The 27,897-nt window shown below is 42.1% G+C and overlaps 1 protein-coding gene across 1 annotated transcript in view; it reads right to left on the reverse strand.

The window, feature by feature from the left end:
* Window positions 1-27,897, reverse strand: part of TPO (thyroid peroxidase) — a 103,738-nt gene that overhangs the window by 27,916 nt on the left and 47,925 nt on the right. The window contains exons 6-8 of the mRNA XM_058287842.2: window positions 17,491-18,009; window positions 5,485-5,743; window positions 3,947-4,117 (exon numbers count right to left, since the gene is read on the reverse strand). Coding sequence (XP_058143825.2) covers window positions 3,947-4,117; window positions 5,485-5,743; window positions 17,491-18,009 — 949 coding nt within the window. The remainder of the gene's footprint in view (window positions 1-3,946; window positions 4,118-5,484; window positions 5,744-17,490; window positions 18,010-27,897) is intronic.

Genomic DNA, 27,897 nt, shown 5'->3' on the forward strand with positions numbered 1-27,897 from the left:
TGTGCTCCTCACTAACACCAGCAGCCTGAGGGGGCTCGCTGACCTTGGTTAGATCACACGACCTTGGTGCTGCTACCTCTGGTGTATGCTTCTGAGAGCTGCCCTCTTGAGAAGCTGCTTGGCCTCTTATCAAATGCCAGCTGCATGACTGGGAGGTGAAGAGGGTCAACCACCACACCAGGGAGCCAAGATGGTCTACAGCTGCAAGCAGGAGAATTGCATCCATCATCCACGTGGAATCTAAACCCCCTCTTGATGTAGAGGGGGACTGGACATAGCCATCCCAGGTCCACAAGATGGAGGAATAGAGTATGAATTAGAATGGACTTACTGGTGTTCTGCTGGGGAACTATTGTGATTAATAAGGGAAGAAATGTAATAGTGATGTGGAGAGGGTGGCCATGGTAGCTGCTGATGGTCAGGACAGGGAAGAAAAGATATGGTGTAAGGGCATTTTCAGGATTTGGAGTTGTCCTAGGTGGTGCTGGAGGGATGGATGCTGGACGTTGTGTGTCCTGTCATGGCCCACTGGGTGGACTGGGGGAGAGTGTGGACTACAAGGTGGACCACTGACCATGTACTGCAGCGGTTCTCCAGAATGTGTTCGCCGGGGAAGAGTTTGTTGATGGGGGACGGGTGGCGTGGGTGGGGTGGGGGGTATATGGGGACCTCATATTTTTTGAATGGAACATTTAAAAGAAAATAAAGAAAAAAAAACTCAGCTGCAGCTACTTGGAAGGATGATTGTGTCTCTCACAGCCCCTGCCCCTTCCTCACACTCTGGCACCACCACTGGTATTTCATCTTTATCACATTGTTTATGACATAGTCTATTTTAGGCCAGTTCATTCTAAACATACTCAACCAATTTGGTGAAAATCCATCCAGTTATTTTCCCCTGATTCACTAACAGATGACATAAAAGCACTCAATTTGGTTTATACAGAAAATAAATGTTCCTAGTGCTTGGGGAACATAGTATTTACTTCAGTGAATATTTGCTGTAGGAATGTGTTGATTTTCACACATTTTAACTTTTAAACTTAAAACAATGAGGGAATGAAAGTTCTAGATTTAGGGGAGAAAATTTTATACTAATATAGACCATCTTCAAAGTATTTTAAACAGTAAAAAATAATAAAAATTTTTCAGTACCAGTACCAGTATGAGATTGAGGCTTTGAGTTTCACACAGAAAAAAAATCAGAAAAATATTTTCCTTTTTTATTGCTTCAAGAGAGAATGCATTCATATCTTACAACTCCAGAAAGAAAATGTGAGATGTCTGGGAATATTTTAAAAAGTAAACTGTGCCAGAGCTCACCAGACTGCAAATCTAGGAATTTATAAACATTGATTTCAGAGGCCCCTGTTTATGTAAGATAGAAGAGGGGAAGAAATGAAAGACTATCTTTAGAGTAATAAAGGTTGGATATTTTATTCATCCCTCCAAGGTAAAACAAAAGAAGATTTCAAGATGTAGTAGAGGTCATCATCCCATCATTTAATGAGAATTTCTCAGCAAAGCTTATCATCTAACTTAGCCTTAGATCTAACTGATCTTTATTAAATGTTCATTACATATGTGGCTCTCTTGTAACATCCAAATATTTCCACTTGCTGAAAATGTGAACCTGGAGAAGGTGCCCAAACTCTCTGTAGGTCAGTCTCCTTATCAGTTAAAAAAAAACACAACGTGATCATAATACAACCTCATAGAGTTAATGGAGAAAGTAGAGTTAATACATGTAAAATCCTTACAGCTTTGCTTGGCACAAAGTAAGGTCTGAATAAAATGTTAGCGCTTATTATTGTTTCTGTTAGTAATGTTACTAATGTTTGCTAACCCCACCCTGATTATTTTTTAAGCATAGTCTCTAACACTCAGGACAACTTTACGAAGCAGACATGGTCAGTATTTTTCATCAGAAAGATGGACTTCTCAGAACCAAAGCCAAGTCTTCTGAGTGAAAGCCCAGCACACTTGTCATGAAACCATTTTCCTTCTTTTCTAAGTTCTTTCCTTATCCGAGTGTTGCTCACTCAGTCACGTATTCAGTAAGCATGCCCATTCTGTGGCAGTCACCTTTCTACGTGCTGGGACTGCAGGCAGCAGCAAAACCAAACTTTTGTCCCCATGGAGCTTTCATTCAATTTGGGGGAGGCCAACAATGAGCAAATGAAAAGTGTGGGCTTGTAGGTATAGTATTTCAAGTAGTGATACGTGCTGTGGCAAAAAGTAGAGTAAGGGAAGGAAAGGCAAGGCTGGTGTGGGGGGTGGGGATGGTAATGTCTCTACAGCAGTTTATTAAAGTGACATTTAAGTAGAGACCTGAAGAATCTGAGGGAGGAAGCCAGACAGGTATCAGCAGTGCATTAAGTTGTCAAGCCCCCGTGGTCACATGTGCCAGGTCCTGTAGTTGCTTAATGGCCTGCTGGTTCTGTTTCTATGGAGAACCCTGATGTCTAGAAGCAGCCAGAGCACCACAGGCAGAGAGAATAGCAGGTGCAAGGGTCCTGGTGCAGGCAGGCCCATGAGGTGTGTTCAAAGGATGGGAAGCAGGTGTATCTCGAGTACCAGCAGCAAGAGGCAAAGGATGTAAGGTCACCTGATGCACAGAGGGGAGACCCTGTTTGCTTCCTTCCAACTCATGTTTAGCTTCTAAATATTGATAACCTGTGCACTGGTTATAATCCTTCCAGGTGCCACTGGTGAGGAAGAAACTAGGATGGAGGCTAGTGAGCATAGAATATACTCTGTGATAAAAGCTTCCAAACTAAAAGTTTGAAGTTCCAGGAAAATAAAACCAACCTGTAAAAAGGGCATCTGCATCTCTCACCCTGAGAGGATGTAACTGCATCTATTGAGTGGCTCTATGAATGAACGATCAGGTTAAATAGGAGAGTAGAAGTTCTTTGAGAAGATGTAGAACGATTATGTAAAGGTGAGAGGCATTGAAAGAGGAGATTTAAGGGTTGCCCTGTCTCAGGGGGTTTGGGAAGTTTGAGCAGAGTGGGATTTACTCCGAATCATGTATAGACAGTCACCCAGCACGCATTTGTGGAGCACCTTCTGAGCTTAAACCAGCAGGAAGAAGCAAGCACGGCGTGGTGCCTCTCCTTGAGGAGCCTACAAGGCACAAAGGGAGACCAGATATGCACGGAGAAAATTAGGTACCATGTAATGAAAGTCTTGGACAAATATTAGAGGAGACCAGGTGGTAAAACTACAGGAGATCAAGGAGAGAAGGTACCTGGTGGCTGTGGAGGTCAGGGAAAGTGTGCGAGAAGGGCAGTGAAGGATGAGGTAGATTTGCACAGGGGAGGCAGGAGTGGAGAGCAGGGCTGTCAGGGTTGGGTGGTGGACTGGGAATGGCAGGAGCTAAGCGGGGAGTGAGAAAGCACAGCGTGGCTGGCAGCTGCCTGACCTGAGAAAGGGAAACAAAGCTCCCAGCGGTGGATCAGAAAATTGGACTGCTGTTTAGTGATTGTCTTGATGGCAGCAGAATAATCTCTGCTGGTCCTTCAGGACATTCTGAAATGGAATTAAAAAGAAGGAGAATGGACACCAACCAACTGTACAAGCTCTGGGTGCTACAGACCGGCATCTGGGAAGAGCAGACTCAACGCTTGTCATTATTTTCCTGGAACTCCTCCTCACTCTTGCAGGGGATGCTACTTCCAGTTGCCTTTGCTCCTTCAGCTACTGGGAGGCTCAGGAGCCTCTTTACACCATTTCCATTATCTAAGAAAAGCTAGAAGGGTCCTCTTTGGTTTAATGCACCAGAGTGATTTAAAAGCTACCATTTCATTAGAAGTGGGCAATAGATTTGCAGATACGTTTTACTTTAAGGCAGTCTCTTAAAGAACAGGTCGCTAATCTGCCTAATGACACACCTAAAGTGTGAGGCAAGCACTCAGAAGGGAAAACAAAAGCAGTGGCAGACCTGGTAGGCCATGGTCGCGGCCCCTCTGCAAATTCAGTGAGGCCAAATCCAGGGTGCCTGAATTCGACAGCACAAAGAGTTTTTCCGTCAGTTCCTCATTCATCAGTTGACCTTGCACCTGCAATTTCGCCGATCTTGCAAGAAGGCCCCTGACCACTGGGTCCAAACCACCTGGAAAACATCATGGAAAAGACAAAGAGATTCTATGATACGTTCTGAAGAAACAGAATAACATCTCCTATCACAAACTATGCTTCTTGCTTTAGCAAATAACCTTTTAATAAGTTCATGAATTCACCTTACATGATCCCCAAGTTTTCAGAATATTTTTATAATCCTATCCTTGTTGGTAGATTAACATCTGTCTGATATCCATTCTGCACATCAATGAAATGAATAGAATGACAGATCTTTAGAACTGAAAAGGATCTTAGAAAATGAGTCTAGAAAATTGATTTTTTGTTTGTTTGATTTTTCAGCAGCAGAAGTGTGATGATTGAAGGAAACATTTGCTGAATTCTAATGTACAGAAGAGTAAAAAAGAAGACTTGGTTTGACCAAAGGAGGAGTCAGAGTGTCTAGAACCCCTCTGTTTTCATCATCTCCCAAAGCTCTAGTGTCATCTCCATGGAACTCCTTCTTGAAAAACTAAATAGATTGCCTCTAAGGATCCTTATGACACCAAGAGCATTTGAATCTTCAATTCCTTAGAATAAAAGTCTTTTATTGGATCATGTGGACCCTAGGGTGCCCCCAAAAGAACAACTTTGAAATCACAATTTCCTTTGGCCCAGGCAGGGTGACTTACTTGTCATCAGACTTCAGGTTACCTGGTAAAGGCCCCAACTGTTCCCCTTAACCTCTCATTCTAGTAAGTTTTACATGAAAACAGCTTATTTAAATGGAGAGAGAAGCAAGAGTATATTGGCAGTGACTTCGTAAACTCCACTTTCCATTCCACCACTACAGCCACTTGGATTAATCCATTTTTGAGATTGGTTAGAAGCTTCCAGACGGGCATAAAGAAGAGTTGGAAAGGAAGAAGAAAGGGAGTGTGAGGGGAGAAAAAATAACCTTTCCAAAAGCCTAGCCAATGAGTTAAAAACATTTTTCAAACAATTCACTTGAAAGGTAACCAATTTTCAACATTTTAAAGCTATATGGGGTTGAACATAGAAACAAAGTGTTTATCTATAAAGAAATCTTAATATTATATATTTATATTATGCAATAATAAAAGGGTATTTCTTCTCCATATATCTGAAATAAAGGGTGAAGAGTTAACTTGCCCTTGGTAGAGTTTATTGGATAAATTCGGAAAAACATGAAAGAAAGCATCTTTTGATGAACAGTATAGCCTTTTAAAGTTTGGAATGAAATTATTTTCTCCACAAATTTTAATCAGGTGGATAGTATACCAACCAGCATAAAAGTTAAATACATGCCCTGTGCCTTACAGTGTTTCTAATTAGTTATATTCAAGAGAGATAAAAGGAAAGAACTTAGAACGAAACCTGACTTCTAAGTAAGAAACACACCTTCCTTGACAAGTCTCCAAGGACTAAAGAAGACATCGTGCAGCTGTAACCTTGGGAGGTCTGGATGTTCCTGAAAATGAGCATCAAGGCGTCTCACCAGGGGATGAATTGTGGCATGCCCAAAGCGGAACGCAGCCGTAGAAAACACATTGGACACTGTCGGGTTCACAGTGGAATCGTAGCCTTTGTAGGGACCCACATACCGCTGGAAAGCCTCAGGGCCCAGGATTTTTGGAATGTAATCTCGCATGGTAATGATCTATGAAGAAAGGGAAACATGACCTTTTGAGCAGGGTCTGATTTGCAACAAAGTCCAGGCCACCAGACAAGGAGTTGAAATCAGAGCAAAGGGGAAGAAGAAATGCTTCATCAGTCCTGGGGAGAGTAGACTTCATTTTGAGAGAAGGGGGGCATGCACCAAATTAAGGGAACAGGCAAAATAACACCAACCAATTAAAATTAAGTCCTAGTGGCTTTTGGCATTCATAGACGACAAGTGTCAGAGGCGTCCTCAAAGATTCACCAGAAGCAGTGCTTTGGGCAGGGCAGACCAGATCAGGGCAGGCCATGCAAAACTTGGCTGGCATATAAGTCATATAGATTTAGAAACAGGACTGCAACCTGTTATTGGAGTTTCAGAGACAAGAGAACATTTCCATCGAGGACTATCTTATCACTGTACGTACCAATTCATCTACGATCACTCTATGAACACCTTTAAGTTAAATGCACAAATCAGAAATCGAGTCATTTCGAGGAATTTTGGCACAAGGACCTGAGGACTCAAACCAGTATGACTTCAAATTCTATTCTTGATACTTCTTAGCTGTGCCACTCTGGACTGTTTTCTTATCCACTCTGAGCCACTATTTTCTTATGTGGAAAGTCTTTTCACAGAGTTTTTGTTAGAATAAGAAAAACTGTAAGATGTATATATATACATACACACCTATCTATTGGGCATTTGTGTATGGCAGATCAATATGTTAATGAACTTGATCCCCTCCTCCATGTTTAAAGGAAATGATACCCAAGATATTGGAGCTTATAAATTAAAATTTAAGGAGGGAGTAAGAGCCCTGGATTATTTTTCTTCTTTCCCCTTCTGAATTGTCTTTACTACTCCTTGGTAGGACTTTGTAAGAGTCACTGAAATACAATGGGGAAAGGGGGGAAATAAATATTTTCCATCAGACACTGGATTTCTGCTGTGAATTTTATGAGTCTCAATTTGTACATTTTGAGCCACCCTGCAACAATGAATGGCATTGCCTAAAATTAAAGTATAGACTTTCATAATCAGGTATATAAATGAAAAAGGAAGGGATACTATTTGCTAATTTGACCAGCTCTCTGCTAATGAAGTTTTCTTGCCCTGCTGTAAAACCCTCAAATAGAATTCCTCTGAAAGGTTGTATTTTTTTTTTTCATGGATGTTCAGAAATTCCATTTACAAGCTTAGCAACCAATGCATATTTCCAGGGCAGTAATGGCCTGGGTGGTAACACTTCCAAGGGAATACAGAAGACCTCCTTCCCCTCTGTTTAACAAGGGTCATCATGGCACAACAAATGAGCCCCCAAAATACCTGGCTCCTGGAGTTTTTGTGAAGATTAACTCAAAGAACCAGGGATGCTAAAGTGCTATGTCAGTGGGAAATTGTGGCATAATCGTAGGGTCTTGTAATTACTATGGGACAAACAGGTGCCAGAAGAATTATGCACAAGGAGTCTGGTTTTAGGCTTAACAATATTTCAGCTGTATAAATTAGTGTCGATTTGTTTTGTGTTTTAAAGAGAATATTTTGGTCAATAAACTGCATCAAAATGAGGCATAAACCAAGAGTAATGATTGTCTCCTAAAGACAAATGAACAAAAGTCTTGGAAAGGCCTTATATTTTAGCCTATCTGTTTAGAAAGGCAAACTATTATGTCTCTTAGATTGCTTAAAAAATAACAAATATTATTTACATATAAATTGGTATTTTAAAGACCAGGAACCAGCAATGAAAAGAGATTTGGTTGCCTGGCTTTCTGCCTCCAGCTGAAGGACTAAATCCTATCCCAGCACTATGCAAACTTTCACCTTCAAGACCCGGACATACAATCAATGAAAGGGCCTATTCAAATGGTTCTGAACTGATGTTTCAATCTCTGTGCTGGTCCATTGATCAGTGAGAAGTCACCAAGCTACAAATCAGCATTAGAGAGAGTAGTTATGATTTTATAATGCAGACACAGCTTCTCAATTTCAGATACAATTTGTAAGAGCATAGTTTTTGGACCACAAATATATCAAAGTGGCTTCTTCTGATGAGACAATAAGGTTAATGTGGCTTTTCACATTCAGAACATGTGCAGCATCTTTTATTCTCTTTAATATTCTTCTTTGATTTCTTCTGACTACAGTAGAGGGAAATGGCCTCTCTCTTTACAGCCTAGGGACATGAGAAAACTTTAAATTCAAGTGTAAACTACTTTAAGACAGCTCTTACATTTCTCCTTTATCTAAAGTTTAATTTGCGGTCCCAAAGGATGGCAACCAACCCAGGGTGACAAAGGAAATCCTGAGAGCATTTGCTCTTAAAAGTTGTCATGGCTCTTCTAATTCCCAGAGTCACAAATAGCAAACTAATGCCCTTTTAACTGATTACATTTCACATATCTCTTGCATCTTGACCTTGTCAGAGATCTGAAAAGTGCATTTCCCCTATTCACCACTTTCTCCATGGTTGGATGAGAAATGTCAATTGTAAGATATTATGGTAAAATTCCAGAAACTCTCCCATGGCTAGCTGCCAAGGCAGAGGCACAGGCATCATTTGTTCTAACCAATGGAACTTTAAAGATTTGACTTATCCAAGTAGTTCTGAATTTTCATGGCAATTCTTCCCCAAACCCCTGCTGTGAATTCTTGGGGCTGGGATAGAAATAATAACTTCAAAACTGGGAATTGTTTGAATCAACTCATTGTTCTTATCACCGACCTGCCATTCTCTCCCAATCTCTGAGAGACGAGGTTGGGAGAAGTTTCCCTCCTGGGCCCTGGTCCTCTTTTTTGACTCCATCTTTCAAAGGAGCTCTTTCCTCCTGCATCTTCTCAGCTAGACCTTTGGATTCCATGCCCGTCCTCACCCTCCTCACCCTCTCAGAGGCCTGACACTTTGACGTGGTCTCAGCTGGCCTCCATGGGCAGAGCTGTGGGTCAGGCCAGTCCACTTGCATACTCACCCTTCTGACTGTAAAGGTGCGTTCACCCCAGGGAACAGGTCTTCTAGTTATGTCAAGCTGGAACCTGACCATGGTCCTAGCCACCGTTCCCCCTCGGCTTTGCCTACACCAGCAGGCCCACACGGGTCTGGCCATAGTTGTCAACAAACAGATGGTGGCCTGGAGAAAAGCTGGGGTTAGGATGCCAGGATCACTGACGAATGTCAGCATCAGAGTGGGGAGAAGTTGGAATGTGTCTGCGCAGGTAAATTGCAGTAGACCGCTTTTCTTTCTTTGGAAGAAAGGAGGCTGCTTTGAAAGGCTCTGAACCACGCTGAAGGAGGTGTGGTCTCACTATTTTCTGTTGAGGTCATCAAAGACCTTTCTTAATCTATTCCTTTTCCCTTCCTCCCTCCTTCCCTTCCTACCTCCCTCTCTCTCTCCTTTCCACCCTTCCTCCCTTCTTCCCTTCTCTCTTCCTCCCTCTTTCCCTTCCTTTCTTTCTTCATGCCTCAATTATTGCATACAAATTTCTTTTTATTCTCCTTAGTGTAATAGCCTCAGTGTCAATTCCTTCCTTAAGGAAAGTGGGTTCTGAGCTCCTTTTGGAGAAGGAACCTGGGCTCTATCCCTTTTTCTCTGTATTCATGATTTGTGGATACTCGATTGAGGTTTCTTAATTGAATAATACATTCTAATGCCCTAAAAAAAAGTCATAAATGGGCCTTAGGGCATGACTGCCAATTTCTGTATACCTACAACTTGATGTAACTTGAAATTTAATATATGAACTCACCTAAGCTATTAAGATAAAGAAAATCAGAGTCTGATGTCAAATAGATAAATTTTTGCTAAGAGGAAAGAAATGCTCTATTGACAATAATTGAAAAAAGTGTGACAGTGAGGATTCTGCGGCAAAACACATTTTTTTGTCTGTGTTCAATTAAATTACAAAAATAATTATAGGAAGAAAAATCACAAAACACTACAATGGCAACCTCACAGAAATATTATATGAACATATGAGACAAGTGACAATAATGTGCTTTAGTAATTCTGCTAATAGGAATAACTGGGGCATTTACTCTGCACTCTTTCTGCATTTCTTTCTTCTTCATCACATTTTTTAGTCAGTGTTATCCCAAGCACCAAAAATAATATTATCATAGCTATTGTATATATGTGACAGACACAACTTCAAGTATTTTATGTCTAGGCTTTATAATGCTCACAAATCCCTACAAGATAGCCAGTATTAATTTGAATTTAATTAAGTTAACCAAGGTCCAGAGAAGTACTTTGCCCATGCAACCAGTGAATGGAGGAGCCAGATCTGACACCCAAGTCCAGCTGTCTCTAAAACCTTAGCCCTTTCCATGGTACCACAGATGCAACTAAGCCTAAAGAGCTGTCTGATCTGGGAACCTGAATAAATTCCATGTCTAAACTGCTTTCTGGAGGCTTACTGTTCCTCTGTTGCTGAGTTCACCCATATCAGGAAGCATGGGAGGTCTCCTAAAGATGCCGGTGGCTCCCAGCCCCCTCTGTGATGAGCCTCATGGCCACCAGCCAATTGGCAATCATGGTTCAGCTCATCCTCCCTTCACTTTCAGAGCTCACTCTCCTCTAAGAACAAATGTGAGGTCCACTAAGGTTTTCTTCCCTCTTCCTTGAGTAATGGCATATGCAAGAGAAGATGTTACAGAGGCAATAACAATGAACTAAATCTAGAGGCAGAAGGAGAAGTCATCACCCAGCAAAGGGGAAGGTAGGTATTCCAGGTGTGGAACAGCACAGTACAGCATGGGAGCATGGGAAATTCAGGGAATGGAAAATTCAGACTATTCCATGAGGCTGGAGGCTAAGGTACTTTGGATTGGGAAAGCAGGTGGGGTGATAGGAAAGGAAGATTGGCCAGGTAATAGAAAGGCTTTGGATGCCTCACTTAGGCCTAGACCAGTTGGATCCAAGTCTGCTGATGATCCATATCACTGGGATAGGCTCTAACAATCCAAGTTTAAACCTTTATAATGGACGAGCATGAGGTCTACTGATCCTGCTGAGGCTCATTTCATAGGCCACTACAGTGTATAAAGATGTCAACAGGATTTCTTTGAAAGAAAGCTTCTGTGGCAAAATCTTTTTTTTTGGAAACACTGTATACCATAGTATATACAATGTACATAAGCAAATCCTCTGAGAAACTCTGAAAATCAGTGTATCTCATATTTACAAAGGCTTACAATGTGCACTTGTGTGTGAATGTATGTGTGTGTGTGTGTTTGTATTGATGACCTAATAACATAAAATAAGGAGATTTGGAAAAGAGTTTGAGAAATGCTGTTGGAAGCCATGCAGAATCGCTGAAATTTTTAACAGGGGAATGACATGCACTGATCTGTGTGATGGTTTGAAGCTGCTTAGACCCCAGAAAATCATGTTTTCAGAGCTAATCCATTTCTGTGGGTGTAAACCTATTGCAAATAGAGTCTTTTGATTAGGTTACTTTAGCAAAGGGCCTTTGATTAGGTTATGCCAGTTAAGGGTCTTTTGATTAGGTTACTTCAGGAAGGAGTGGCCCAGGGTGGGTCTTAATCCTCTTACTAGAGACCTTTATAAAAGAATGAAATTCAGATGAAAGAGTGAGAAAGCCAGAGAAGTCAGAAGCTGAAAGCAAGAAACCTGGAAGAGAAGGGAAAGACCAGCAGAGGTGACTTGTCATGTGACAGGGTCCAAGATCACCAGCAGCCAGATGGTCTTCAAGGAGAAAGTAATGCCTGACGATGCCTCGATTTGGATTTTCATCACTTCGAACTCTTGTAAGGTAATAAATCTCCATTGTAAAAGCCAATTCATGTCTGGTATATTGCTTTGGCAGCCGAGCAGACTAAAACAATCTGTGTTTTGTAAACATGAGTGAGGCGTGTCAGCGCTGGAGACTACTGCAACAGTCTCAGGAACAATAAGGCCACAAGACACAATCATGGTAAATCAACAGTTGAGACATTCTAATTCTAGTCAATTGTTCACTCCTCTCAATATGAATCCCCTGACTTCTGACTCTCTTCTCAATATCACCACCCGCTCTACAGAGAAAAAAAAAAGTCACTCAACATTTTCTCACAAATGCCCCGTTAGTCCAAATAAGAAAATGTCCTTCTCAGGTTCCCTAGAAAGAAGGCTTCCTAAGCGTCTACAGAGGAAGGAGAAGGGAACTGAGGGAAGCAGTATTCAGCAGGGAAAAAATTTAACAAATGTGGTGTCAGTTGTTGTCTAGGTTTTGTTCATTCTTGCAGACACATGTGGAGCACAAAATACCCAGATTTGGTCTAGTCTGGAGGCAAAGGGCCCTGCCCTTGCTTTGTCAATTATTGATCAAGGCCTGCCCTGGGAGGGCAACTTCTCTAGAGAAGAGGGCCACTTTAAGATTGTTTCGTGCAACTAATTCAGAGCCACTAGGGATGGGAGCACTGCCAGTAAATGGGGATCTGATGGGGCACCAGAAGACCCACTCTAAAAACTGTCCTTTCTCAAATTTCCCCAGAAATGGGTAAAGAGCACTCCTTTTTCAACTACTTTCTCTTTTTGGGAGGAGTAACACATCTGAAAAAGACTTGTCAGCTGCTGCGAATTTCCACAGCCAAGTTTCAATTAATGAGGTCCCCTCTTCCCTGAGGATGCAGGGTTCTCTGTCCCGGGAGTTTATATACTTCATTCAGACTGGAATGCTGCAGGGGAAGTGGTCTGTTCCACTGACATCAGGCCTTGCCTCCACAGAAGAGTTCTAATTAAAGCTTTTGTCGGCCCCTGGGGATCTTGGAAAATCAAGGCTGTTCACTGGGAAATTCAGGCCCTGATAGCTAAGGAGAAAAAGAGCTGGTGAGTATAAAACATACCAAACAGTTGTTGAGAAAGCCTATCCCTTCAGCCCTTGCAGAACACATACTTGTTTTATGGACTGAGCACTCTGACCCGATAGAGTTGAATAACTCCTCATTTCTATATGACATACCTGGGCTGGATACTTTTTTATTTCATATTTTCTTACAGTACAGTTCACAGTTAAAATGAGCATCTGATTCTATAGTCTTGTTTTATAGTAAAGTATAGGGTAATACTGTGATTGCTATAAAAGTGAGAACTTCAGTTCTTTTATCACAGGATGTATGGTTTATGGAGTAGGAAACCCTTTTGGGATCGTAAACCAGAAAGAGACTATTTCTCTGAGCCTTCCCATATGCCAGTCACTGTGAAGGATACTGCATGGCCATTATGTCTGCCTTCAAGGAAATCAGCACAGTCAGAGACCAAGGTAAAAAGATAGGAGTAGAAGGCTATCTATCCTAGGACCAAAGGCATGCTATCTCAATCAGACCTCTGCCTAAGATATCAGAAGAGTACAGATCCTCAGGGCGGGGTTGATGGAGACATTTCCATGGAGGAGGGATGAATGGGAGTTGAGCTTTGAATTTAGAGTTGAGGTAGGGTCAAAAATGGAGAAGGGAAAACATATTTTCTTGCCTTGACTGAGGGCGTTCCAGCTTTTTCTGTTGATTGAGCCGATCAGGAGCAGACTTAGCCCTATGTGAATTAGCTTGGCCCCTGCACTTGTTGGGGAGGGTGCGTTTTAGTTTATTGGGTGCCGAAACAAATACTGCAAAATGGGTTGGCTTAATAACAGGAATTTGTGGCCCATGGTTTCAGAGATTTGAAGGCTTGCTTCCTCCTGGGGTAGGCATCTTGGGCTGGCCATCCATCTTTGTGGTTGCTTGGCTTTTCCATCACATGACAATGCACATGGCAGCATCTTCTCTCTCTTCTGGATTCCACTGACTTTTGGTCCCTGGCTCTTCCCTGTAGCTGTTCTCTCTCTATGTCTTTTCATTTCTTTTGCTTGAAAGGTCTTCAGCCATATAGGATTAAGGCCACTCTGAGTCTTCAAGTAGAAAGGAAGACGAGTCTTTTCTCCATATGTGGGCAGGCCTGCCCTCTTGGTTTGAGATCTTTTAGGTCTAGAGTTTTGTTTCCAAGGCTCTGCCTTGAAGTCATTCTTACTTCATTTCATCCCATCTCTGTCCCTTTCAGTCCAGGTTGGCAGTTTTTCTGCTCATACAAATTTTGCAAAAACCTTGTTGGCTTTGTGCAATTCCAGGGGGTTCCAACCATAAACCAAAGATCCTTCCTGGATAACTGCAATTCCAGTCTTAGTGTAGTCTGAAATGGCTGACTGGATCCATGTTCGGTCAGACCCTCTTTAGCAAAGGGTTATCCAGTTAAACTCTCTCACATGGAGCCCTAACTTCTGGGAACTCAATTCTTGAAAGCTCAGGGGGATCCCTGATAGAGCTGCTTTTGGTCCCACTCTCAGGGCACACTATCTGGATAGGTTGAGATTTTTCCAAATCATCAATTGCTGGTTTCTTAACAATCCTTAGTTTATCTCTTTCCTCCATCATTTCACGATAAGCTGCAAGGAGAGAACAGGCTGCACCTTGTACACTTTGCTTGGATATCTCCTCAGTTAAATCTCCATGTTCATTGCTTTCAATTTCTGCCTGCCACCAACCTCAGAGGACAATTATGCCAAGGTCTCTGACACTTTATAACAGGGATCAGCTTTCCTCCAGTTTCCAATAACATATTCATCATTTCCTTCTAAGACCTCATCAGAAGTAGCTTTAACATGCATATTTCTACCCTAAGTCCTTTCAAAGCAATCAAGGCTTTTCTAATAAGTGACTTATAATTCTTCCAGCCTCTACTCATTACCCAAATCACATTTTTAGGTATTTTTCAATGTAGTACCCCAATTTCCAGTACCAAAAACTTTCTTAGTTTCCTAGCTGCTAAAACAGATACCATACAATAGGTTGGCTTATCAGCAGGAATTTATTGACTTGGGGTTTCAGAGGCTCAGAGCCTTGCTTGCTCTTGGGTTTGGTGTTTTCTGGCTGTCCAGCCATCTTTGGGGTTCCTTGGCTTTTCCAACACATGGCTGCACACATGACCATCTTTTCCTCTCTATTCCGGATCCATTGACTTCCAGCTTCTGACTGTTCACTGTGGTTTTTTCAGCGTCTAATTTCCCTTGCTTATAAGGACTTCAGCCATAGTGGATTAAGGTCCAGTCTCACTCAGTTTGGACTCACCTTAACTAAAAACATCTTCAAAGGTGCTGTTTTACAAAAGGGTGCACGCCCATAGGACCTGGAGCTGGGACCTGAACATGCCTTTTGCGGTGGACACAATTCAATCCCCAACAGGAGATGACTTTTTTTTTTTTTAACTTGCCCTGACATTTCTTTGAATTATCTAATTCTTTTCAGAAGGAGAGAGATTCAGATCATAAAGTTACCAAACTGTGAATCAATAAAATCAGGGAGAGAAAAATGACTGTCTTTCCAGGTCACCATGGATCTTTCAAATACAGTTCAAAGTCTCAGCGGTGGTTTTATTGACACATTAAATGCAGCCTCTTATTATTTTAAGGTTTCAAAGGTATTTGTAAAAAGAACCAAAGAAGCTATTGATTGAAAAAAATACAAAAAGAAATTTGAAAGTGAAATGTAAAACCAAGAGGAAAAGAATGTGAACATAAAAAAGCAGAAAACACAGAAAATGGATTTGGGACAGTAAATGCAAAATACTAAAAGGTACTTTCTCTATTGATTTTGTTGTTGTGATTATTATTTTACATATTGAGAAGAATGGACAAGCAGATGTCATTATTTCCATATCAGTTGGGATTCTCAGAATTCTAGAATTAAGCTTTCTCCAATTTAACAAGTACAAACCTAACATAGAGACACACTGTGAATAATTCATACCACTAAGTTAATCACAGAGATACTGTGAGAAGAAAGATAATCGGATACATGAAAATCTTAACATTTTTCTTCCTATGTAAATAGTCATCATTGATTTGAAATCCAACTGCTCTTCTTCTGTGTTTCCTGGGTGGTCTGAAGTTCTTATTCATTTAGATCATGTTTAAATCAAATCCTGACTCTTAAGAGACAGCAGGGCCAGGACTCCTGTGGTGATTCTTGGGATTTCTACTTCATTCATTCATTTAACATATATTTATGAAGCACCACTTAGTGCAAGGTCTATTCTAGGTGCTGGGAATAAAACAATTAAGCAAAAATACAAAAATCTTTGTCTTTGAGGAGCTTACATTCTGGGGGACCGGGGTAGAGAAGACACAGACAAAATATAATAAAACCAGCAAAAAAATATAATACAATAATTAGGTGGTGATAAATCGAGGAAAGAGAAAAAATTGCTTGGGCTTTGACTTCACCAAGGTAATGTGCAGAAGGCTATAAGGTATTATAAAAACTTGAAATGCTGTTTTAATAATACTGATCTCCTGATCCACTTGTACTCTACCTTGGTCAAGAAAGGAAGATGGCTGACGAGCTACTTGAAAGTAGCAGGGTCATTGATTATTTTTATGAAAGATGACAACATTCCTGGTCACGTTATATAGCTATGATTCAAATTAACTTGAATTCCCTCTTCCCAAATGCCTATGTGGTTAGTTTTTAAAAATGTTAATAACCTTGTCCATCTCCATATATCAAGCCGTGTTTTAACTATTCAATGATGCAGTCTCTGAAAACCTAACTCCCGTGTTTAATCCTCAATCAGAGACTTTCCTGCACCACACACACATGCACACGACTGATACTTAGCTAACACACACAGAATTGTGCATACTGGTTATTAAAATATTGAATTACTTCTGAAGTAGTATATCTTGAAATACCTCTATTCCCTGAAAAGCTACAGACTTAGAGCAAACAATAACTATGAATTCAAAAGAACTCATTTGTTCTTCCTAACAACATTGTGGGTGATGAAAATTAGTAACTACATTTTATAGATACAAGTACGTTTTCCCCAACATCATGCAACTAGTAAAGGGTCAATTTGAAACTCAATCTAAGGTCCTCTGAATCAAAATTAAAGTCGTTCTGAAATGGGTAAAGAATTAAAACAGCCTCTTGGGTTAACTTAATTCAAGTATCTCACCCATAATGATTTCCCCCTTTTAATTTTCCCCATTGTTTCTAAAATATAAAAAAAAAAACTCAAAATCATTGGTGTCTACCCACCTCAAAGGGTTTACTGTGGGGATTAAATGAGTTAAAACCTGAAATGCACCGGGAAAACTGTTGTTCTTGCTGTTAGTACTCCAGGGAGGATAATAAGATGCACCAGCCCCTGGGACAAAGGAACCCAGGCTGAGGCCCTCCAGTACGTGGAGGCGGGGCGCAGACGATGCTGAGGGCCGGCGATTTTGCGCACACCCGGTGCAGGGCGCCCGCGATTTTTGCGCACACCCGGTGCAGGGCGCCCGCGATTTTGCGCACACCCGGTGCAGGCCCGCCGTGATTTTGCGCACACCCGGTGCAGGCCCGCAGCGATTTTGCGCACACCCGGTGCAGGGCGCCCGCGACTTTGCGCACACCCGGTGCAGGGCGCCCGCGATTTTGCGCACACCCGGTGCAGGCCCGCCGCGATTTTGCGCACACCCGGTGCAGGGCGCCCGCGACTTTGCGCACACCCGGTGCAGGGCGCCCTCGATTTTGCGCACACCCGGTGCAGGGCGCCCGCGACTTTGCGCACACCCGGTGCAGGGCGCCCGCGACTTTGCGCACACCCGGTGCAGGGCGCCCCCGACTTTGCGCACACCCGGTGCAGGGCGCCCTCGATCTTGCGCACACCGGGTGCAGAGCGCCCGCGACTTTGCGCACACCCGGTGCAGGGCGCCCGCGATTTTGCGCACACCTGGTGCAGGGCGCCCACGATTTTGCGCGCCTCCTGGTAGGCGGTGTCGGCGCTCCAGTGCGCGTTGAGAGCCCGCAGCGCGGCGGCCAGGCGGTTGTGCTCGCGCAGCCACAGCGTGTGCACGGCCGTCAGGGAGATGACCTCGCTGGCGCGGCCGTCCCCGGCCAGGAAGCAGTCCACGGGCTCCGCGCCCGCCGCGCCGGGCTCCTGCGCGCAGGGCGAGGGCCCGCGGCGCGGCGCGAAGGGCAGGTAGGCGCGGCCGCCGTCGCGGTAGCGCGCGTTGACCCGCAGCAGCCCGTCCTCGCTGCTCCAGTTGCGGAGCAGCTTTTCCAAGGCTGGCGTGCTGCCGTACACGGTGGATGCGTCGAGGAACGAGGTCAACCCGTTCATCTGTTGCCTCGGGTTTGACGCGGAGAAGTTTCCAAAGACGGCTCCTTGGTCCCCGGTGCCGCAGGCGGCTGAAGAGCGGTAAAAGGGCAGACACTGGGTGCCCGTGGTCAGCGAGTCGTTGATCGGAAGCTGCCGGGGAAAATGGAAAATCAGGCTTATGTACGGGTCTTGGGCATCTTCTTTAAAAACAATAAAAATTACTAGGCCCGGGATCGCTTCTCTGCCTGTGTCCATTCTGGTCTTTTGTGTTGGATCAGTTCAAGCCATCATCCCTTCTACGCCCCTTGCCTTCTGGCTGCCACCCCACTCCCAGCCTCCCCCGCCTTGACTTTGAGCTGGGTGGTTCATTGCCGGAGGAAGGCAGAACCCAGCGGGATAAAAAGTCCCAACCTATGGATGGCATCTCCAAAATCCAACCTTCTCCTTACAGTTTTCTAGGACTACTCAATGCCTTACTTCCCTGAACGTGGCCTGTCTGCCAGCATCCCCACACCTTGGGCTCATCTTTTGACTCCTGGGCAGCTTACCGTTTTCTCTCCGCCCAATATGCCCTTCCTTTAAGAGTGAAATGAACAAATAGTTAAATAGATTTATGTGCATCGCAGTTTGGTGGAAAGAGCCCTGAAAATCAGGAGGGCCTGGGCTCTGGTACTAGGTCTGCCCGCAACCAGTCTCAGTTTCTTCATCTGTTAACGAGGACATCTAAAAAATATGTTTGCCAAATTCACAGATTTCTTATGGAAAATCAAGTAAGATGCTGGGTGTGGAAGTGCTCTGTGAGCTGTAGAAAGCACATGCCGTGTCACACCAGCAGCTCTTCCTTAATGCCAGGATGTACCGCAGGATCAAGCCCTGCCCTGGGCTGTTAACCTGTAACCTTCACTTCAACACTATGAAAAAGGAATGAATATTTTCTCTGTTTTAGAGTTACCAACTCTAAAATTTAGAGAGGTTGGATAACTTTCCAAAGCTACAAGCTCCTAGGGAACTGAAAACTTCCGAAAGACGGGCTCTTAATTACTGTTGTGTTATTATTGAGAGTGAAAAACTGGGCAAAGCACCCTGTCAGGCATTGTGGAGAACACATGGCCATAGCTGAAATTCCTCAAGACTTTCTTGTTTTGGGAAGAGCAGTTCTGGCCTGTGGAGTAATAATAGAATGATGTATAGGAATCTGTAAAGAAGTGCGTCATTGAGTATAACCAAGTGGGAAAATGGGTTTTACTGCTAAAAAGTGCTAAGCCCTCTCAGGGGTTGAGGTCAGGCATGAATGTTGGTTGGAATTCAAGAGAAGGTAGGACTTGAGGTGATCTTTCAGTGTCCTGGAATCTTCCCTTCCTCCTTAGAGACTTAACTTACCTCATCCCTGTATGATCCCTCTTTCTATGCAGTTCTTTACAACACTTTCACTTTGAAATATGGTTAGTTTTTGCTGTTTGTTTTCTAACTGCCTTTCTCTTCCCTATTAGACTGGGAACTGCTTGAGGAATTCAACTGTTCCTCATCTCGAAATTCCCAATTTCCACTAGGTGGGGTGGTGCCATTTGATAGGCACTCAGTGAGTCAATCAGCAAGTGACTTGAGTTACAAGGGAGAGGCTCAGTGCAAGCAAAGGCACAAGAGCATATAAAACAGAAAAAGACCTGAGGAGAGCAAGGCTGAATGTTGGGGAAAAGTAGAACAAGAAGTTGGAGCAAGAGGGTGGGATGAGAGAATAGAGAGCCTTGAGGACCTGAACAAGGGCACTACGTTGTATCCACATGTTACGAGGGAGTTTCTAGAAACCAAGCAGTGAGAAAATCCAGGTGTAGAGCCAGGATGTTATTGCTGTTACAAATGGGTTAGAGAGGATGAATGTGGAATACAATGAAAAGGCACCAAGGCTTTGCAATGATTTAGATGGAGCAAAAGGAATTGGAAACCCTTCAGTCTTTGGGTCTGAATATCTAGAAAAATAGCATGGTTTATATTTGTTTATATGCCTACCTTGTTCAGAAACTGTGAGAGTCTTTAAAGTAGGAATTGGTTTGATTTAAAAATTTTGGTCTCAGTACTTAGCAAGTGCTTGAGATAGTGTAGCTGCTCCTTCAAAGTTTTGTAATGAGGAAGGCATGGGGGAAGGCCTGAATTAAAAATAAAATAATCAACATAAAGTAGGAAATGTCTAAGAGCTGTATGTAAGAGCTAATAGTATTCTTAAGATTTTGCTGTGGCTAGGTGACATTATTTAATGAGCAACAGCCTTTTCTGTTGTGGCTGTCTGAACAAAAAATTGTGGGTTTTTTGTGAACTTCAGTGATATATCTCCATGTACTCATGTAATGAGCTGAGTGAGTCATCTCGGTGAAGTGCTCAGGTTGGGTATTTCAACAAGATATCGCTTGAGAATATATATGGGTGGAAATGATTGAGCATTTCATAGCATGATTTCTAGTACCAGGAAAAGTTTTTGTCAGCCATTGATCTTATGGTGCTAAGTTGGGGCATGTTGGCACTGAAGGCCAACGGTAGCTAGCTCAAGTTAGATCTGTCTATCTGCAGTTCTTTGTAAGAGAGAGGTAGATATATTCATAGATCAATCAGTTTTGGAATAGTGAAAAGAATGTAGGGCAAAGAGACGTAGACATTTTCTAGTATTTCCATGTGTATGAAGACCACTTGAGCTTTGCAGGATGACTTCTTTGTTTAGGAGGTACCGGGGATTGAACCCAGGACCTTGAACATGGGAAGTAGGCACTCAACCACTGAGCCACACCTACTCCCACAATAACATTCTCCACCCTCCCACCCCTGAGATGGCTCCCTTATCTGTTTGCTTGTTGTTTTTGCTCATTGCTTGTGATGCCATCTGCTCATTGGTTTTTCTGCTCATTGTCTGCTCATTGTTTTTGCTTGATGTCTGCTCATTGTTTGTCTTCTTTAGGAAGCATCAGGAACTGAACCTGGGACCTCCTGTGTGGGAGGTAGGCACTAAACTGCTTGAGCTGCTCCCCAGGATGGCATTGTAATAGTTAAAAGCAGCAAAGCAGATGCCCTCAGCACTCCTTATAGGGAGAGGTGTAGCTGTCCACCTATGATATTGGAGGAATGCTGGGCCCTAGGGATCCTCCCACCAGCCCTGCTTCAGAAATTGATATCAGGTCATACTTGTAACTAAAGAAAGTGTTTCTATTGAAGTTCCTTAAGGAGAACTGTTAAAGGGCTGGCAGCTAGAGGTCAAAGCAGAAAGTTTTAGAAGGGTGAAGGCCACCATAGAAGTTTGATATGCTTATGAATTCCAAAAAAATAGATATTGGATTATGTTTGTAATCTGGTCTGTACCTGGGCGTGATTAAGTTATGGTTAGGGCTTTGATTGGGCCATGTCATTAGGGCATCATCAGATAAAAGGCATGGCAAAAGACAGAGTTGGGGGTTCTTAATGTTGGAGTTTGATTCTGAAACCTTAAGATGGAGTCCTGGGAAGTAAGCTCACAGAGGAAACAGAAGCAAGCCCCAGGAGGAGAGGAATCTTGAGCCCAGGAAGAAGCAAGCCCTTGGAAGAGAGGAGCCTGAACCCAGAAAGAGGGAAGACCCTGGAAGGGAGGAACCCAGGAAACCTGAACCCTTGCAGCCGTTTGGCAGCCACCTTCTCCAACGCGTGAAAATAGACTTTGTTGAGGGAAGTAACTTATGCTTTATGGCCTCGTATCTGTAAGCTCCTATCCCGAATAAATACCCTTTACAAAAGCCAACCAATTTCCAGTATTTTACATCAGCACCCCTTTGGCTGACTAATACAACTACCATGGAACTGTAGTAAGGAACCTAAAATTTTATCAACTAAAATAAAGCAAAAAGAAATAGAAAAGTCAAGAGGTCCCTTACAGTGGGAAACTTCAAAGTTATACAAATTAAGTAGACCCAAAAGTAGTAAGGAAATAGAAGAATTAAATTGAACAATACTAATTAAAATAAAATTAGAAGGAAATAGTAAGAATGAATAAAAATTTCCCTAGATAATCTTCAGTACAGAGATACCTTTTTTCTATAAAAATTAAAAACTACCTGGAAATCAAAGAAAGATTAAATCTCAGTTTAAGAAAATCTAAGCATAACAATGAAGGCTTTTCTCTGAAGAAAATCTACAACCTTTGAATTACTTTCATTAAAAAGTTAGTAAAAATAACAACAAAGTAAGTAGTTATTTTAAGAATTTAGTTAAAGAATAGCAAAAGAAACCAAGAAAGGTAAATTAGAATAAACAACAGTTAGAATTCATACACTAGAATTAAAAATAAGAATGGTAGAAAGGAAATATAAATCACAAACTTCAAAAGCCTGATGAAAGATAAAAGAAAGAGCAAAATCAAAGGAAGATTTGGAATGAGAAAGGAGTGAGGTATAAGGGAGATTAAAAGATTTTTAAGTGATTGTTTCACACAGTATGGAACATATTTGAAAACAAAGAACCAATGGAAGCTTTCCTGGCAAAATAGAATTAAACAAATCATATCAAGGAGAAATGGAAAACTCACAAGGACCAATTATCACAGAGGAGTTTGGCAAGATGATCAGAGATCTAACATTGTATAAAGCACCAGGACCAGATGGTACTATACAGCTGAGTTCCATAAAACCTTCAAAGGATAGATAATTCCAATGTTGTTTATAGCTTTTTCAGCCATAGAAGAAGATGGGAAGGGGCCAAATTCATTTTAGCAGGTCAGCAAAACTTTAATATTAGCTTCTGATAAAAATAGTAAAGGAGAGTCGATATGGCTCAAGTGGTTGAGAGCCTGTTTCCCACATAGGAGGTCCCAGGTTAGGTTCCCAATGCCTCCTAAAAACAAACAACAGCAACAAAACAAACAACAAACAAAAAAAACCAGGGAAGCTTATGTGGCTCAGAGGTTGAGCAACGGCTTCCCACATACGAGGTGCCGGGTTCAATCTCCGGCCCCAGTACCTCAAAAAAATAAAAATAAAATAAAAAGAACAAAAACTGCAGATCAATATCCCTTCTAAATAAAATAATAGAATAGATCAACGAGTCCAAAGAGTAAAATGCTATGACCAAGAGGATTTATTCCCAGAGTTTTTCAATATTAGGGAATAGATTAATATAATCCAAAAAGCAACAGATTAAAGGAGAAAAATAATAAAATAATACAAATAGATACTTAAAATGCAATGATAAAGTTCTCTTTTTTACCATTTCTAGTAAAACTGAAATAGTAAAATTGATTAAATATAATGTAGAAGCAATAGCAAATATTATCTTAAACTATAAAATCATTGTAGCAGTTTGGTATTGTTTACGAATTCCAAAAATAGTTATTGGATTATGATTGTAAACTGGAGGAGGAAGTTTCACTTTTACTTAATTAAATTATGATTAGGGCTTTGATTGGGCCATGTCAATAAGGCACTGAGTCCCTGCCCTTGGTGGGTGGGAACTCACACATAAAAGACATGTCAAAGGACAGAGTTGGAGCTTTTGAGGCTGGAGTTTTGAGCTGGAGCCCCAGGAAGTAAGCACACAGAGGTGCTTGGTGGTGAGGAAAGAGAGAAGGCCCTGGGAAGAGAGAAAAGCCATTCTTCTAAGAGTCTACAGCTGACCTTGTGGAGAAAATAGAGGAGCTGAGTTCAGAAAGAGGCAAGTCCCAGGAAGAGAGGAACCCAGGAAGCCTGAACCCTGGCAGATGTCATCAGTCTTCTTGCTTCAACATGTGGCAGAAGACTTTGGTGAGGAAAGTAACTTATGCTTTATGGCCTGGTAATTGTAAGCTTCTACCCCAAATAAATACACTTTATAAAAGCCAACAGATTTCTGGTATTTTGCATCAGCACCCCTTTGGCTGACTAATGATGAAGCCATTTCCATAAAAATTATGAAACACCCAGATACGGAGCAGGTGCCATTCAGTGATTGAGCACCCACTTTGCAGGTACGAGGTCCCAGATTCAATCCCTGGACCTCCGGAAAAAAAGAAAGAAAAACCCAGAGACACCCACTACCACTATTTTTACTGAATTTTATCTGGGAAATTTTTAACAAATATAATTAAACCAGAGACAGGAAACAAAATTAGAACTGGTAAAATTATTAGAAAGATAAGATAAAAAGATAATTAAATTATCTTCTTTACTGATTATATTTTAGTTGTCTAGAAAAACCCTTAAAAAATAAAACCTCAGCAAGAGCCAGAAATAAAAGGCATTCAAATTGGAAAGGAAGAAGTCAAAATGTCATTATTTGCAGATGACATGATCCTATACATAGAAAACCCTGAGAGATCTACAACAAAGATTCTAGAACTCATAAATGAGTTTAGTAAAGTTGCAGGTTATAATATCAATGCGCAAAAATCAGTAGCATTTCTGTACACCAATAATGAGCAAGATCAGGAGGAAATCAAGAAACAAATACCATTCACAATAGTAAATAAAAAAATCAAATACTTAGGAATAAATTTAACTAAAGAAGTAAAGAACTTATACACCGAGAACTATACAAGATTGTTCAAGGAAATCAAAGAAGACCTAAATAAATGGAAGACTATTCCTTGTTCATGGATAGGAAGACTGAACATTATTAAGATGTCTATCCTACCAAAACTGATATACACATTCAATGCAATCCCAATAAAAATCAACACAGCCTTCTTTAAGGAACTAGAAAAACTAACTATGAAATTTATTTGGAAAGGAAAGAGACCCCGAATAGCCAAAGACATACTGAAAAAGAAAAACGAAATTGGAGGAATCACACTACCTGACTTCAAAACATACTACAAAGCTACGGTGGTGAAAACAGCATGGTATTGGCATAAGGAGAGACACATAGACCAATGGAATCGAATTGAAAGCTCTGATATAGAACCTCACATATATAGCCACATAATATTCGATAAAGCCACCAAACCCTCTCAACTGGGAGAGAGTGGCCTATTCAACAAATGGTGTCTGGAGAACTGGATAGCCATATGTAGAAGAATGAAAGAGGATTACCATCTCACACCTTATACAAAGATCAACTCAAGATGGATCAAAGACCTAAATATAAGAGCCAAGACCATAAAAACCTTAGAAAGCAGTGTAGGGAAACATCTACAGGACCTTGTAATAGGTAATGGATTTATGAATATCTCACCAAAAGCACGAGCAGCAAAAGAACTGATAGATAAATGGGACTTCCTCAAAATTAAAGCCTTTTGCACCTCAAAGGAATTTGTCAAGAAAGTAAAAAGGGAGCCCACACAGTGGGAGAAAATATTTGGCAACCATATATCTGATAAGAAACTTATAACTTGCATATATAAAGAACTCCTATATCTTGAAAATAAAAAGATAAACAACCCATTTAAAAAATGGGAAAAAGACTTAAACAGACACTTCTCCAAAGAAGAAATACAAATGGCAAAAAAGCACATGAAAAAATGTTCCAAATCTCTAGCTATCAGGGAAATGCAAATCAAAACCACAATGAGATACCATCTTACACCCATAAGATTGGCAGCTATGAAAAAAACAGAAGAATACAAGTGCTGGAGAGGATGTGAAGAAAGGGGAACACTCATCCACTGCTGGTGGGAATGCAGAAGGATCCAACCATTCTGGAGGACAGTATGGCGGTTTCTCAAAAAACTAGCCATAGATTTGCCATATGACCCAGCAATACCACTGCTGGGTATATACCCAGCAGAACTGAAAACAAGGACGCAAACCGATATATGTACACCAATGTTCATAGCAGCATTGTTCACTATTGCCAAAAGTTGGAATCAACCCAAATGCCCATCAACAGATGAGTGGATCAATAAAATGTGGTATATACACACAATGGAATACTACTCGGCTGTAAGAACAAACACACTACAAACACATGTGATAACATGGATGAATCTTGAGAACCTTATGTTGAGTGAAGCAACCCAGACATTAAAGGACAAATACTACATGACCTCAATGATTTGAAATAACCAAGCTGCCCTAGATAGCAAGAGACTGAACGATAGGCTTACAGGAAATCGGAGGGTGGAGGAAGGATGTGAGCCGATGTCTACAGGGGTGGAACTTAAGACGAGATGGTGGTAAGTATGAACACAAAGAAGAGATAAAAGGGGGGCAGGGGTTGCCTTTGGTTGGGGCTTTGCGGGTTTGAGGGAGGCTGGGGATGGGCGGATGGGTAACATTGCCCAAAAGTGGGGGGAAGGAGGGGTAGCATACGAACACAGGAGAGGGTCAGGTGTTGGTGGAGAGTAAAATGCCGAGAAAATCATATCAAAATATAATAAAGAGGGTTACCTGTTTAGAATGCTCGGAGGGGAGGGTCTGATGCAGGACGGGCTCCTGGGGAATGTCTAAATGCTCATTCTGCCAGAGTGGGTGACACCATGGGGTAGAATCCCAAGTAGTGAGAGTGGGGGTGGACCCACATCCTGGGGAGGACTAATGCCATCAAATAGAGGGAACTGTATCCCTCAAGAGAAAGGGTGGCTCCCAGGGCATTGGGGCAGTTGAGCAAGTTAGGCCCTGAACACTATTCCATCTATATCTGGAAGTGGCTCCTCGGGAAACGGAGGTTGGCTGTCACCATGGGCACCAAGGTGGAAGGGAAAATGGACGTTAAATGTGTGTAACCAAGGTAAATGGGGGGTAAGAGAGGAGTTTCGTGAGAGTACACAAGGATGGATATAAAACATGTAATATTACAGCATAACATATAGGAGATGACAGACTGATAATGTAAACCATAATGTAAAACATAGGATAACTAAGAATGTAAAAAACTGTGTATCCTAAAGTATGCACCACAATGTAAGCACAAATGTCACCTTGTTTGAAAGCTATTGTCTCAGACTCTGTACATTACGTTAAGTAAATATGATGTGAATAGGGTGTAAGAGTATCGCTGTGGAAGGGAAAGGTTTTGTGGTGGATGTGTGGGAGTGCTGTATACTATATATATGCATTGCTGTGGTCTAGGACTCCTGTGAAGAGAAGCTCAATAATTAGGGGGGGGGGGAAGATAGGATGTAGAATTTTTTCCAAGTCAACACGTATTCTTTATATAACCTTTAAACCCATAGCTATATGCCATTTCCTAGTAAGGGACCCTGACATTATATTGGGCTTCAAATTTCAGGGAGTTCTGGACCACAGAGTGGTTCAACAAAGGCAATGGAGGAATACTGGTATGGGATACCATTGACAGGGGATATATGGCTGACAGGGAGCTGTACAGAACATATGTCCAGGGTGCATGGCAATGTTTGGATATACTCATAGTGGCAACAATTAAAAACCACAGCAGGGGGGGTACTGGGTTCCTGGCCAGTGGTGCTCTGTCGTTGTCCCTAGGGGAGCAGCGACAGTCTCCCTGGTGCAGCGGCGGGGACCGGGAGGGAGTGAGGGTTCAACAGTGAGCCCATAACGCTAATGACTATGCTTGGGAGCTGATAAGCCTAAAATAAGAACAAGGCCTAGAGCAGCATTGTGCCTGGGAATTTCCTCCTGTCAGCCTTCATGTTACTCAAATGTGGCCAGTCTCGAAGCCAAACTCAGCATGTAAATGCAATGCCTTCCCCCCAGCGTGGGACATGACACCCGGGGATGAGTCTCCCTGGCACCGAGGGACCACTATCAACTACCAACTGATGAGGCAACTGGAAAATGACCTCATACGGAAGGTTCAACGCGGATCAGCGGAATATCCCTGTCTACATAAAATAACATGACTTTAAAATGCTGTTTGACCTAATGTAAGGGGGAATTGGAAAGGAGAAATGAGTTTATATGGCTACGAGTCTCTAAAAAAGAGTCTGGAGGCTGTCAGAAGGATTGCCCTTATGCACAACTGAGCAGAGTCAGAGAGACAGATAAAGCAGATACAACCCCCAGATATCGGTTCCTTCGAGGGCTAAAGAGACCCATGGGAGTTATGGTCATGGCCGATGGGGTTAACTACCAGGTCAGATGGCCCCTCTTTGGAACTGGTGTTTATGTGTGACGAATCTGGACTCAGATGGGATCT

This window comes from Dasypus novemcinctus, chromosome 25, assembly GCF_030445035.2.
Source record: "Dasypus novemcinctus isolate mDasNov1 chromosome 25, mDasNov1.1.hap2, whole genome shotgun sequence".
Lineage (NCBI taxonomy): Eukaryota > Metazoa > Chordata > Mammalia > Cingulata > Dasypodidae > Dasypus > Dasypus novemcinctus.